Here is a 14,950-nt window from a genome sequence, read left to right as displayed (position 1 = left end):
TCCTCTTCATGAAGAATGTGGAAACCTCCCCAGAAGGGCATCACAGAAATGTCCTTCTCAGGGGTTTCCTTTGAAGCAGGAAGGTTTGTGCAATTTGTAGCACGATGGGGAGGGAATGGAGCCATGAGCAGCTGTAATGTGGCAGCATTAGCAATGCCCGGGCCAAGGGCTGGGGCCAGTTACCCTGGTGTAAAGCCGCAGGAGGGGGAAGGACCCACAGGGAGGGGACTGGTTGTGTCGCCATCCAAGCTGAGGATGTGTCCTTTGAGGCTGAGGAGCCTAACAATTAGAAGTGATGAAGGTAATCTAAAAATAGGTGTTTGTAAATGTCAGGCTGGCGAGTGCTTGGGAAACGTGCTGGGAGGATGGAGCAGCTCTGTGGGGTTATCTGTGCCGGTGCATCCTGATTGCAGGATGAGGGAGTGATACTGATCTGCCTCAGGCTGATCCTGCTCACCCTGGCCCTCTGAGACATCCCCAAACCCTAGAAACTGGCTGACGTGGATCCTCCTGGACATGCATCTCCAGAGGCCTTTTCTGTTTTGTCCTGATGGGAGCTGCAGGAGATCCCATCTCTGCTTTGGATGGGAGATGGGGGAGAGATGAACCTTGGGCCTGACACCAGTCCCTCGATGTAAATTATTTCTCAGTAGCTTTTGATAGGGGGAAAACCTCAGCAAAGACCCCCACCACCCCTGCAGTACCCACCATGGGATGATCCCAGCCCCATGAGCTGGGTGATGTGCTGCCAAAAATGCCTCAGAGATGCCCTGGTCCCCACTCTCCAAGCACATGCCAGGAGCCTGGTGGCACAGGGACAGCTAGCAGGCATGCGATCCCCTCCATCACCTCCACCCCTGGCAGCTTCTCCCCCATCACTGGAATCCAGCCTGTCCCAAACATGCTAAAAACTTGCTTAAACCAGCTGGGAAAGCAGGTTTATTTTGAAAAATAATCCAGATTGGGGCTGATTAGTGGAAACACATCCTTCCCCATCTGCCTGGCCATTGCCGTGCCAGCTCCCTGAGGGGCTGCCCAGAGCCAGGCCTGGGTGAAAACACGCCAGGGTGAAAAACCACCCCGGGAGGGATGAGGTGGCCCCAGGCTGGGGACCTGTGTGGCAGGGGGGGCGTGAGGCTGTGGGGCTGCAGCCTCTGGGGGTGCCCCTGGGGTGCAGGGACAGCTGCTGGTGTTCAGACCCCTTTGGGGGTGTGGGGAGCTACCTCCCCCCAGCCCAGATGCCATCAGCCCGAGGTGCCCTGCCTGCCTCTGCCTGGTCCCTTGTCCATCCCGTGCCTGTCCACCCCTGCTCTACATATCCCTGCCACTCCAGGGCAGGCTGCGGGGGGGGTCACACCGAGGGCTTGACCTGCCACCCTGTCCCCTCTGCCCCAGGACAAGCCCCCAGCTCGCTGGTGCTGCTGCCTCCAGCCCCGTCCTTGCCGCTGGGCACCCACAGCTGTGCTGAGTGGGTCAGTGCTCAGCCACAGCAGAAGCCCCCCTCCCCCAGCATTATCCCACCTTGGCTCATTAGAAGCGCTCAAAGGTAAACAGGCAGGATCTTATTTAATCCCAATTTCTTTGGCAGGGTGCAGGGGCCACCTTTGAGTCTGAGGGAGGACACAGTGGGGACTGTCCCAGGCTTGGAGGTCCCAAAGCTGTCCAGAGTTTTAAGTGAACTCTGCTGAGGGTTGAAATACATTTCTGTGTTGTTTGTTTGTTTTCTTCTGCCTAGATCTTTCTCTGCTACCAGGAACTTGGCCTGGCTTTGCTTGTGCCTCAGTTTCCCCAGTGCATTAAGGTAGCAGTTCCCACTTGCTCTTCCTAAAGGAATAAATAAAAAGAAGCAGTTTGTTGGGCTTGGGTTTTTTTCCTCCCTCTGTAGGTTTGGATTAATCTCTGCTGATGGAGGAGGAGGATGAAGTAGCCTGGTGTGAAGCTTCTCAGGGGTGAAGCTGCTTGGGGAGAATTAATTGTTATTAATTCTGTGTATTTTTGGAAGGGGGAAGCAGCCGGTGGCTGATTTTCTTCTCTGCCTGAGTGCTGGGGCACTGCAGCCTGTACTCAGAGGGGATAAGGATGATGCTGCAGCCCAGTCATTTCCACTTGATAAATCAAACAGCAGCTGCCACGCTGGTATTTTTGGCGGCTTCTGCGCTAAATGAGACCACGCTCAGCACCTCTCCTACAGCTCTGGGCATCATGGAGCTACTTCCACCAAACTTGAGCATGACGGCTTCTTGAAACACACCTGGGATGCCCTGGTCCAGTGACATGAGCCCCTAAAGCCCCCAAGGATGTGCGTGGGGGGGTGGTGGTGAATGCAGGCAGGGTTGCCTGGCCCAACTCTGGCTGCACCACGTCCACCTCCTCAGCCAGATTGGCCCAAGAAAGGCTGAGCTCTTTGGAAAATAAAGAAGGAAAAGTGGATCTGAAAGACCATGCTGGGTTGCAAAGCACTGGTGGCTTATAAACATCACATACACCCGGCACGTAAATAGACATTTTGGGGGTTTTCCCCTCTTTTTCAGGGGTGAGCCACTGCAGAGGGCTCCCAGTATCCTTTGCTTGATTGGTATCACAGATGCTGTTTAAATCCTGCATTTCGTTCGGCTCAAGGAGCTATCGGGGTAACTTTCCACTTGGGCAGCAGCTCGCTGCTCAAGGCTCGGTGCGTGGGGAGGTTCACGTCCCCCTGGCCGAGCCCTTCGAGGAAAGGGACTGCATGGAAACATGACAGCAGCTGGCTTTCTCTAAACACGCATCCATCTTTGGGAACCCAAAAAAAGCACGAGACAAGTCTTGATTTTGCTAACCCAGAGGTTCCCTAATCCTGCTGATTTGTCATACGTGGGGTATGCGCTGTACAGAATAATATTAACGTTAACAAGCCACAAGAATTACGCTCCTACAGCTGGTTATTCCACCCAGCCACCCACATCCAACCGCTTGCACGTCACCTTTGCTGGGCTGATGGGGCTTTGCCTCCCTGGAGGGGGTCAGCGTACCCACCCTGGGGTCTCAGTGTACCCAGTGAGGATGGAGAGCATGATGATCCCAATGTCCCGCTGCTCGGTGCTGAAAGGATGGGTGCCCTCATTCCTGGGGACCAAAAGCCACCGCATCCCTCCCTTTGGCCTCTGGGAAAGCGGGAGCAACCGGCTGCCCCCTTTTTACCAAAGACTACAGGGACAGGATCTCCTTGGCCACTTTTCCATTTGCCTGCATGCAATTTCCTTCCTGTTATCTGTTGCCGGGCACTGGGGCCTGCTGCCAGGCAGATGCTGTGTTCCCTGGTCCAACAACCACCCATCTGCCCACAAAGCCCTTCAGGCACTTCTCCTCCTTGCTGCAAGATGTTAAATCTTGCCAGGACTTCCCAGCACCATCCCCACGCACTGATGCTGCTCTGGTGGAGTCGCAGCCTGGGATGACCTGTGATGCTCAGCAGCGTTTGCTCCTGGCACCGTGTGCTGTGCCACATGTAGCTGCCAGATGTGCAAATCCACCCGGTTGCCCTTTCTCTTGCTCGGGGGCTGCATTTTGGCTGCATGGGGGTGGGAAACAGAGGGAGGAGGTGGGAAAGTGGGTGTGAGGGGCAGGCTGAGATTTCTCCCCCATAAGCCTGTCTGGTAGCTCATTGCACGGGGTGGTGGGGTTGGGCCAGAGCCCACAAGCTCCTGGGACAGGGAGAAAACCTCAGGGAAAGGTCCCCAAAATGCAAAAACTTTCTGCTGGAGCACCTCGTGTCTGATGAGCTGAGCCCTGGGGGTCTCTGGGGCTTCCCCAGGAACCAGAACAGAGCCAGGACCCAGCTCTGGTGGGGAACCAGATCCCTTGGTCAGCTGGACTAGCCCAGAGCACCCAGAAAACTCATTTTGACTCCCAGTGCCGTGTCCCTGCCTGAATACAGCCCAGCCACGTGGCTCTGCACCAGCTCCCCTTTCCTAACTTGCTTGCCTTGATACCGCGCTTGCAAGGGGAGGAAAAGCAAAGGGGGAAAATGCAAAGGTCCTTGCACCAGGTCGCATCCTTCCTGACACCTCCAGCTGTGCCTGGGATGGAAATAACTTCTTTCCCCTAGCAGAGCTTTGCACCTGGCAGCTGAGTACACATGCATTCAGTCTCAGGGACCATAAATCCCACAAAACTCTCACTTCAAAACCCAACACGCTGGGGACCTGCTGCTCCTCGCATCAAGGATCCTAAAGCAACCGGCAAACACCGGTACCTGTCCCAGCAGGGCTGTGGGACAGTGGGAATACAGTCTCCCTCCTCACCCCTGCCCAGCTTGCCCGTATTGGCCTCCCGGTATGAAGAAAGGCAAACACAGATGCATCAAAATGCAACGCTTAAGTTCTCAGCCCAGCACTGAAATTCAGCATTTTGCGATGCCACATTGTGAAAGCTCCAGCTTCATTTTGGGAAATGCTGCAAGTCGCAGCCCTACGCTGCCTCTCCCAGCATCCGTAGATGCTCAGCGCTCCAGTGTGGCATGACTTAGGTACCCAAAAACCCAGGAGATAAAAAGTGCTTTAGAAACCTGCTACCTGGATAATTTTCCTGACCCTCTGCCCCGCTAGCAGGGAAGGATCGGGACTGGCAGAGCCTGAGCTGCGTGCACAAGCTGTGCAAAACCTCTCTGCATCTCTAGCCACCAAATCAGCCTGGAAAAGAAGTTTCTAAGCACCAGCAAAAAACTACAGGAGAGTGCACAGCTACCTCCCTCTGGCAAACCAACAGCAATAACACCACCTCAGCCAAGGGATGTTCGGAAATCATTGCAAGAAGCTTTATAGAAAATAGACAATGGAGTGGATGCAGCTTTCAATATATTTGCTCTAGGGTATAGTAACAGGCACAGTTCTAAAGCAAACACGGGCGGGTGAACTAGGTTGAGAGCTTTTGCTTCGCTCGTTTTAAATTACAAAGTGCCGAGACAGACTAGTCTAGGATATATTTTAGAGTCAGAAAAGGGCTGCCCCTGCGTGCCCTGGGGAACATGCACGCAGCTGGCAGAGGCGTTTCCTACACAGCTGCATTGTTTAGTGCCTGGAAAGAGCTGGAAATGTCATTGAACAAAACCAAATGGATAAACTGCTCGGAAAAGCACATCGCTCCTCAGGGAGAGCGGCTGGACAGCGTGTTTTCCTCTGTGTTTGGAGCAGGGGGGAAAAAAAAAAGTTAAGTTTTGCATCTGTCAAATAGAAATCTAATAGGAAAGAGAGCTGTACATGGTCAAAGTCAAGTCCAAGCTCCAGGAACATCCAGGAGGACAGTTACAGGTATTGCCTGCTGCTTCCCGGGATGTGCTGAGCAAACACTCACGTGTGCGCAGTGCTGAGCCCCGCTGGCAGCGTGGCATCCCGCAGTCCGCTGAAGAAACCTGCCGCTGGAGAGGAGGCGTGGGATGGAGCCTGTCATCCTCCCGGGAGCATCGGGGATGTGTGCGCCGGCATCCCACGGGGCCGATCCGGATGTGCTTCCCCCCGCCCGCAGGCACTGGGATGGGTGGAATGGATTGAGCCTGGTTCCCTGTGGGAATCAGCGCTACGGAGTTGATTAGGGCACGGATGGGGAGAGCTAGTCCAGAGCCCTCCGGGGAGGGCACCCATCACCAAGGCCAGCTCATCCTCGGAAACTAGTTTTTGGTGGTGCCATGGCAAGGGCTGGGGCTGGGGTGGTGTGGATACTGGGAGCAGAGGCGTTGTGGCTCGGCATGGCAGGCGGATGCCAGGGATGTCGGAGGGGCAGGGGTGGGATGCCAAGGGTGCCATCAGAGGCCGGGGGTGCTGATGGCACTGGTACAGCGGGGATCGGCGTCCTGCTCGTAGCGGTAGTGGTAGCCCTCCATCTGGTCACGACAAGCCTCGCGGAGGTTGTGGAGCCAACGCTTGATGCCGCGGCGGTTCAGGTAGAGCACCATGAGGAAGACGATGCCGATGAGGGCCAACACGATGCCGAAGAAGACGTAAGAGGCCGTCTCCAGCTGACCGGGCTCGCCGCCCTCAGCAGCCGTGCACACCAACCCCTCGGGCCGCAGGCGCAGCAGGGTGGCCCCGCGCAGCAGTGGCGGCTGGGCGCAGCGCAGGCTGCGGGCGTCGGGCACACGGGTGGTGGCAGCGCGCAGCCAGGCAAGGAACGGGCGCAGGGCGCAGTCGCAACTCAGCGGGTTGGACCCCAGCGTGAGCCGCAGCCCCCGCAGCCCCGGCGCTTCCAGGCTCCGCAGCTCAGGGGCCGCCAGCCGCTGCAGCGAGTTGTTCCGCAGGTCCAGCTCCTCCAGGCCGGCGGGCAGCAGGGTGGCCGGCAGCGCCCGCAGCGCGTTGCCTGCCAGCTCCAAGCGCCTCAAGCTGAGGTTGCGCAGGGCCAGGGCGAGCTGCTCCTCCAGTGGGGCGGCCAGCAGCGCCTGGTTCAGCTGTAGCGTACGCAGCAGTGGCACGCCGGCGAAGGCGCCGGGGGCCACCGACAGCAGCGGGTTGTGGCTCAGGTCGAGGGTGCGGAGGGCGGGCAGCCCTTGCAGGGCCATGTCCTCGATGGTGTGGATGTTGTCGTGGCGCAGGCGGAGCAGGCGCAGGTCCGGCCGCGGGCGGGCGGCGAAGGCGGCGCGGTGCAGCACGCTCAGGTTGCTGCCCGCGATGCTGAGGTTGTGCACGGTGGCCGGCAGCTCCCTCGGGGGTTCCTCCAGCCTCTCGTACCGGCACTGCACCAGCTCCGGGGTGGCCACGCAGTAGCAGGCGGAGGGGCAGCCCCCGGGGGCGGCGGCGGGGGGCAATGCCAGCGGCAGCAAGGCGAGTCCTAGCCAGGGCAACCAGCGCCCGCCGCCCGCCGCCCGCGCCTGCCTGCGGGCCATGCTCGCTGCCCGGGCATGCAGGGGTGGGGGGGTGGCCGGGGGGGAGCGGGTGGGGAGGGGAAGGGGGGGTGATGGAGGGGGGGGGGACACCAGACCTGCCTCCCTGCAGCCCCCCCCGGGGCTGAGCTGCCTCCGGCGCGGCGCCCGCACACGGCGGCTCTGCTGGCAGCGCCGGCCGCGCCGCTGCCCAAATCGGGCTGGGGGGGGGGGGGGGGGGGGGGCGGAGGGGGGGAGGGAGGAGGAGGTGGAGGAGGAGGAGGAAGGGAACGGGTTGGGGCTGCCTGGCGTTGAGGGCTGGGCGGAGGAGCGAGGCGGGCAGCTGCCGTCGGGGGGGGCACGGCTGGGCACGGCTCGGTTCCGCTCGGCTCGGCTCGGCTCGGCTCGGCTCGGTTCAGCTCGGCTCGGCTCGGCACCGCTCGCAAACGCCGGCTCCCACCGTGCCCCCGCCGCCACGGAGGGCTGGGGCGCGGGGGCTGAAGCCGTCCCCTTCCAGCCCGGGGAGGGGTGAGGGGATGTCGCGGTCTCTTTTCAGCCTGGGGGAGGTTTGGGGGACTGTCCCGGTCCCCTTCAAGCCCGGGAAGATTTGGAGGCTGTCCCGGTCCTTTCCCAGTGTGGGGGGAGTTGGGGGGTGCTGCGGTCCCCCCCATCCCAGCCCGGGGAGGGTACGGGGGCTGCCACCGACCCTTTCCATCCCAGGGAGGGTCTGAGGCTCTCTCAGCCCCCTCCATCCCAGGGAGGATTTGGGGCTGTCCTGGTCCCGCTCCAGCCTTGGTCCCCATTCCCCCCACCTGCCCCACAAGCCGGACACCCCACAGCATCCCTGGGCATTGCAGCCTGGAGAGGCACGGGCAGGTTTGTCACCGCTGCCTCCAAGTTATCGCTGCTTTTGCTTTTCGGGACTCAGTCGCATCGTCCCTCATGGGTCCTCATCCCCTCGCCAGCTTTGTGGGGAGCCGTGGGGTCCAGTCGCTGCGATGGCCTGTGCTCCCCGGAGAGGCGATGCTGAGCAATGGAGAGGTCATCGCTTTTATTAGACTGGCTCGGAAAAAAACTGACCGGCATCAGGCATGCAGCGCTGGCCCATTGTGCGTTCCCGGCTTTATTTTCTCTTTATTAGATCCACTGAGCTAATAAAAGATATTACCTCTGCTGCAAAGCCTGCTATGGTCTCACCGCCGTCCTGGACAGCTGCCCAGTGCTGGGGGGCACAGGCTGCTGTGACCCTGGGGATCAGAAGCTCCTGGCCATGGGTGACATCGTTGGGGTGGGCATGAGATTTTTTGGATGCTAGAGTGATGCACAGCCAGGGGCTGGGTGCTGGTGTTTGGAGCCAGACACAGCAGCATGGCCAGCAGCAGAATTTGGGTGCTGGACCCCCTTTGGGTGCCTAAATACCTTGTGGACCTGCGCTGGGGATCACATGAAATAAACTCCATTCTGGGCACGTTTTCTCTGGGATCTGGATTTTTCTCCTCCTCCCTGCCATCACGTCTCATCTTGCCCTTTTCCCAAAGGATTTCTGACCCCACCTGGGGATTCCCTCCCCCTGAAGCTCTCCTGAATTTTGCAGGGATCAGGTAAATTTTGGATGCTCGTGTGTCTGGGTGGCTTGAGCTGCTCCCAGCCACCCTTTACTGCGCTCGCAGAAATGGGGCAAACCCTGTATTTAAAGGAACAGTGTCGAACAGCAGCCAGAGAAATCAAGGAGAAGAACAGATTTGGGAATATGTCAAATAATTGTGTGCCATCAAATATTCAAGCGTGGGGCAGCATCCACTCTCACACCGAAGGAGGTGCCAGATGTACACAGTGGGTTGTGCTGAGCCAGTGCTGCAGCACTCACGGGTGGAGCCTCTCCTCCTCCAAAACAGTGCTTTGGGGCCCATTTATCACGTTTAATTGCTATATTTAATGAATCAATAGTGCTCTGAAAAACAAGGCAGCCAGTGGGCCAGGTCCGCCACTTTGCGTGGAGGTCCTGGCAAGCTCTCATCCACTGGGCTGCAAAAATCCTGGCACTTTTTAGTCCCTCTCTGTGGCTCCTCGGAGAAGGAACATCTGCCGTAAAAACCGAGGCTGAGGCAGGGCACCTTCGCTCCCTCTCCAAAAGCCATAAAACATGGTCGGTGAGTGGCGTTAGAGGTTATGGGAGAGGACAAGGCTCCCTGCAGCTGAAAGGGAGCTGAACCCTTTGACTTTGAAGGGTGGAGATGCTCCAAGGTTTGGAGGGGATGTGAGCTCTGGTGCTGCACTGCGGCAGGGTGGCTTTGGGGCTTTGGGGACTCCTGCCTGGTGGGACCATGGTGCCTTCCTTGCCTGCTGCAAACATCCCGGAGTTCCCCAGGGATGGCTGGTGTGGGGCTTGGGGCAGGGTGTGTGATGAAGACCTAGCATGGGAGCTGGATGCAACCATCATCTCAGCAGAGCTGTGAGCCTTTGGGGAACTGGGGCTATGCCAGCACCTGCAGCTGTTCCTCCCCCACACCTTGCTGTCTTTCTGCTCCTTCTTTTCACCTTGTAGCATCTCTGCTCCTTGTTTCAGCCCAGTCCAGCCCAAAACCAGCTCAGGACCTCTGTCCTTTTCAGATGCAGTCATGGAGGACAATTTTTCCCCTCTTTCTCTTCACAGCTGATGTTTTCTGGCTTCTGCGGTTGGGTCATAGCTTTCCCAAAGTGCAGAGCCTCAAACTGAGCCTTCAGACACCCCAAGGAGCAGAAGGACAGCCCCATCTTCCTCTGTCCCCAGAAGGATGGGTCAATTTTGGATTGAGTCTCCTCTTGCCATCCAGCCTATGGGTCCTGTGTGTTTGTCTCCTCTCTAGCAACATCCCCGTGCCCTCGCTGCATGGTCCTGCATCGATTTCCCACCCCTTTTATCAGTCTGCAGTCTCAGCCCTGACACCTTGGCATTGATGACCAGGTTGGTGCTCTTCATTCCCAGTTGTTAATGGTTGCATTGGATCCGGAGCCTCTCAGACACACACTCCCCTTCAAGCCCCTTTCAGGCTTGGATCAGTTTTGGGTCCTTCTACACGATCTCCCCCAGACCAAAATTCTGCATTTGAAGCAGCATCAAAGTATTTTTGCTGTTAAAGGCAAGGAGACCTCCATCGCCCCGATGCCGGGAGTCCATCGCCATGTCACAGGATGAGATTAGGTTGGGCTGATGCGATTTGTTCCTACGACTTATTACAGATCATTACTCATGGCCTCGTTATCTTCTGGAGGTTTCCAAAGAGAATTGATTACTTGCACCATGCCTTCATTAGCTGGTGTAAAGCCACCTGCTCTGTGATATTGCTTCTCCTTCCCCCTTTTCAACGATGCCCATGTTATTTTGGTTTTGCAGCCCGGGGATGTGCAAGCATGGCTCTGGTTCAGAGCTGAGATCCTTTGGGCTTCCCTGCTCCTCTCCCACTGCGTCGCATCCTGATTTCTTTGCTGCTGGTGCTGCTCTTGTTGGCTGACTGCAGATGGCATTTTAGCAAAGGCTGGAACAAAAAAGCATTGAATGCTTTGGCTGGCTCCTTCTCGGGGTAAGGGCATCACTCCTTCCCCCTCCATCCCTCCTCATTTCCTGCTGCTGCAAAATGAGGCCGAAGGCTCTCCTCCTCCTCCACACATCACCCTGAGTCTTGGGATCTGTAAACATCCATATATTTTTGCTTGCATTTTCCTTGCAGTTTGCGGGCAGTGTGAGAGCTGCAGCTTTGGGTTTAAGGCATCCCACGGTCCCGGTGTTTCCCTGCCTGCGCTTCCATGCCGGGAAAGTGCTCGGGGCAGTGAAGCAGGAGACTGTGGATGGTGCAGAAATGGTGCTCGCCAGCCTTAAACTGGCAATTAACAGCACTAAAACCACGACCCTTTGTCTCCCTCATCACACAGACATGGTTAGAAAGGAAGATCTGAAGATATAATAGATAATTGAAAAAATATACTAATTTTTTGGCTTCTGTGCTTCTCCCAGGCACATTGTCAAATCTTGCTTTGCAAGCACAAAGGCCGAATTGCTTTTGCAGAGGGATGCTCTTGCACAGCCCATGCTGCCTCAGGCATTGGCGGTGGGGAAGAGATGACAAGCCTGTTGCGATGTCATCGTGAGATGTGTCAGGACAGCAGGGGAAGGAGCACAATGGAGCTTGTCACATGAGGCGGCTCTCTGCCTCCTCTGGCCTCTTGGATGGGGCATTTATCTTTCTCCTTCTGGCTCCCTTCTGGGGTATTTTTGCTGTTCCTGATGATCCCTTTCAAGTGGTGGATTTTGTGCCCTGGCCATGTTCTTTCTTTGGGACAGTGTGACAGCAGCCCTTTCGCTGCTAAGAAATCCTATAATCTGTAAATTGCAGTGTTTGAACCTGGTTATTAACCTTTGCTCCGTAAATGCTGGCAGCAGCCGAGTGCAGCATCCCTTTAAAATTCACACCTGTGACACTGGAATTGCTCATTCCTCTGCAGTAGGACCTTTGGAAAATTGCTGGAAAATGAGGAATATTTTCTTTTGACATTTTCTGTATGAAGCCGTTGGGAACGACATTTCTTTCACTTAGGAAAATGCTCCCATTGGTCTTTGCAAGGGGCTTGGCACTGAAGTGAGAGGTCCTGTTTCAGGTTTTGCTTCATCCCAGGTGATTTCTCTCCCTCCCTTGCTTGCACCCTCCTGGGATTGCAAACTTTTTTGTTAAAATCTGCTTTTAGCCCAACATGGGAGAATCCCCAGGATGCAGGAGAATGGGAGAATGTCACAGATTTTGTGTCTTGCTGCAGGGATGGTGCAAAGACATGATGGACACTGGGCTGGTGGTCAGGCTGGGACTCCCTGGCCCCATGGCCAAGCTGTTTCCCCATGACCTGGCAGAAGCTGTTTTCTCCCATCCTATTTGCTCAGCAAGAGCAGGTAAGAAGTGGGAAATAGAAGACAGGCCAGGATGGGCAGACAACGTGGGGACGATATGTCCTTGCCAACTGCTGTGGTTATCGCTGCAGGCACAAGCTCATCCCTGGTATCAGCAGTCACTGGCAAAGACCCACTGCTGGCTGGGTGCTTCACACCACCTCCTTTTCTTGCTCCACAGCTCCCGTGTCCACATATCCTGGCTGGTAGCACCTGGATCCCATATGGCCCTTGGTTAGGGGATGGTGAGGGTCATTTTGGCAGCGCAGCCACCATCCATCCCACAGGGCTGCAGCCCACCACACTTCTGCTAACGGGATGCATCGGCATCCTGAGAGCCAGGTGAAATTGGACCCGCTGAGTTAATTGGTGCATATTTTAAGATGGTATCAAAGATTTTGCATTTAAACATCATGGACTTGCAAATGCAGGTGTGGGTGGGCAGGTCTGCTAGGGCTGGCTGCGGGCGCTGTGGTATGAGTTGGGTTGTGGAGATGGTTCCTGATGAGCTGTGGAGGGAGAGGCTGGGGCGGGGGGTGGGGGGGGGCACAAGTGAAGGCAGCGAATTGGGACCCCCTGGGCATGGGATCTGGAGTCATCAGGGTGTTTTTTTCACCCCAAACAAATGAAACCCTTCAGTGCTGGATTGTGATGGCCAGCTCCCTTCGCTGTGTTGCATCCCAAGTTGAGAACAAGGGGCATCAGGGAGCTGGTGCTTTGGGTGCCCACAGCCAGGCTTGCCTTTGCTGTGTATCCAGGACCCAACAGATGCACAGAGCAAATGCTACAGCAGCCCAGCAGGAAAAAAATCACCCATGGAAAAGCCACAAGACCCTGAAGGGGAGAGACAGCCCCTCCAGCTTGTCAGGGCTCGGGTGCAAAGGCAGCAGGTCAGCAGAGCCTGTGTTGTGTTTAACCACTCTATTTATACCACGATATCTGAAGGAGAGAGGACCTTTTCCCCAAATGTCTGCAAAGCATCGTGCATGCTAGTAATGCTCTATAAATACATTAGCAATAAATAATGAATAACCTGGATGGGCATTAAAGTGTAAACAGGAGGTGAAGGGCTCTCTCCCATTACCAGTCCCCCGAGACCCGTGCACAACCCTCTCTCCAACCCTGGCTTGATGCAATTCCAACTGCAGAGCCCTTAGTCACAACAGCGACAATATCATACATCAGTGGCTCCATAGTTAAGAAAAAAACAAGCCAAAAATAGTCCGGAGGGCACGGTCTTCTTCCCGATGGCATACTGGATTTGCTTGCATCAGCATTTTTACCTGTGGAACTCCTCTGCCTGCATGGACTGACCCTCCCGAGGAGTCAGGGTCCTCTATGTGGCACTCTCCATCCCCGGAAAGCTTGGGAGCCCTCTGATTTGGGGATGCAGGGGAAGTGGTGAGCTGTGCCAGCTGGATGTGGTCCCCAAAAGTCATTCAGGGTGACCCCATCCCCAGCATGGGGTGGGGGACTTGTTACCATCGCAATGGGGTTGAATGGGATCATTCCTGCAGATGGTCCCAAGAGGCAGCACAGACACCCACCCAAGGTGTAGAAAGAAAAGGAGATTAAATGAATTTATGCGTGTGACATGGGATCATCTGAGGAGGGGATTCTCATGCTACTGAGGTCACAGTATAATCATGGGCTGGGGCTGATCAGAGGCGTTCAATCTGTGTTTGCACATCAGGGGATCCCATGCTGCTTCAAAAGGGCCCTCACAACCCCGAATAAAAGTGATTCATGCCAGGGTCCATGTCCTCCTGGTGAGGACACCTTGGCTGGGCTTAGAAAACCGAGCTGCTGGCTCTGAGTCCTTCTCATCCCGCAGCCTTGCTCTGCCGAAGCTGGGCATTAACACATCGACCGGCTGCAAACAGCTCAGACGTGGCTCTGCTTCAGGAGAGAGGGAAGGGATGAGCTCTTCATTTACCTGGCTTTCATGAGAGCCTCGTGCTGAGCCACCGAGATGTGATTTGGGAGCTGTGCCAGCCTGGCTCGGGGCTTGCAGGGTTGGGTACCCACAAATCCCACATGCCATGGTCTGGTTGAGCTCCTTTCTCTGGTTTTACTCTTCTCCATGGCTGTGGCAGTGAGCAGGCTGGCCAGCGAGTCCCATGGCCCCATGGCAGTCCTGCAGCAAGTCTGGGCTTAGGAGGTAACACATGGGTAGGCATGGCAGCAGCAGCTGGGAATGGGGTGATTGTATGGTTTTCCCCCTTACAAAGGGGTGATGCTTGAGGTCTGGCTGGGGCTGGGAGCTGCTGACCTGGACATACAGACGTGATGCATCTCAAGGATCTTGTAAATTTTTTGCTTGCTAAAAAGAGCTGTGGGGAGCTGGAGGGTTTTGGGACCACGGAACTACATGTCCTGGAGTAAATGGCTTTGCTGGCACTCTTGCTGCACTGTTTGGGGTAGGCTTTACATCTCCCCATGCCGTGCAGCCCCACAGCTGGTGGGAGGCTGCAGTGCACGCGGGAGATGGAAACATCAAGGTGAAACCTTGGCTGGAGGATCGTGTCTCCCATGTCCATCCACCCTCTGTGCAATGGGTCTGTAGCAGGAGCTGGGTACAGGCTGGGGAGGCCCCATCTGGGATGCTGCGTGCAAGCCTGGAGGGGGGCAGGAGCGGAGGGGAAGGTTGATGGAGGCGTGGTTGGGGTCTGGTTAGTCTTAACCCACCTCTGTGTTGACAAGGATTTCTTAATCCTGACAAACAGACCTCATTTGTGTATTCGAGCTGCTAAAAGGTGGGGGAAAAGTCCCTGTGCATCTTAGCTGCTGGATCTCCCCCACCCATCACCAAGACCAGGACCAGCCTGTGTCGGTAAGAGTGCATATGTTTAATAAGGCAACATAGGCCATTAACATACGTACAAAAAGGATAATAAATAAGATTGCTGGGCTGCAGCCGAGAGCTGTCTCTGTCCATCACTGATTCCCCCCCCTCTCCTGTGTGGCTGAGCTGGCCGATAACAGTGATGCTGTTTACTCACCTGCCCGACACCTTCTGGCTGCTGTGGGACAAGTAATGAGGTGAAGGGCACCGAACTGCTCCTCGGTTGTATCATTTCTCTCCTCCCTGCAGAACACCCCCCCCCCCCCCCCCCCCCCCCCCCCCGGAGCCCTTCACACCTCTTTTTGTGTTGCTTCGGAGAACTATTACTTCATATTTTTCAGGATGTCAAATACATTTGCAGAGT

At 56.2% G+C, this 14,950-nt stretch overlaps 1 protein-coding gene across 1 annotated transcript; it reads right to left on the bottom strand.

Annotated features, from left to right (window-relative positions):
- Positions 1-4,669: 4,669 nt before the first annotated feature.
- Positions 4,670-7,007, bottom strand: TPBGL (trophoblast glycoprotein like). The gene has a single exon (XM_040583918.1). The coding sequence runs from the start codon at positions 6,848-6,850 to the stop codon at positions 5,777-5,779; it is 1,074 nt and encodes a 357-aa protein (XP_040439852.1). The 5' UTR covers positions 6,851-7,007; the 3' UTR covers positions 4,670-5,776.
- Between the last annotated feature and the right edge of the window lie 7,943 nt (positions 7,008-14,950).

This window comes from Falco naumanni, chromosome 2 (genome assembly GCF_017639655.2).
Source record: "Falco naumanni isolate bFalNau1 chromosome 2, bFalNau1.pat, whole genome shotgun sequence".
Lineage (NCBI taxonomy): Eukaryota > Metazoa > Chordata > Aves > Falconiformes > Falconidae > Falco > Falco naumanni.
This window is presented reverse-complemented; position numbering and strand designations above follow the sequence as displayed.

Coding starts and splice junctions, on each gene's coding strand:
- TPBGL (XM_040583918.1), bottom strand. CDS start 6,850: ATGGCCCGCAGGCAGGCGCGGGCGGCGGGCGGCGGGCGCTGGTTGCCC.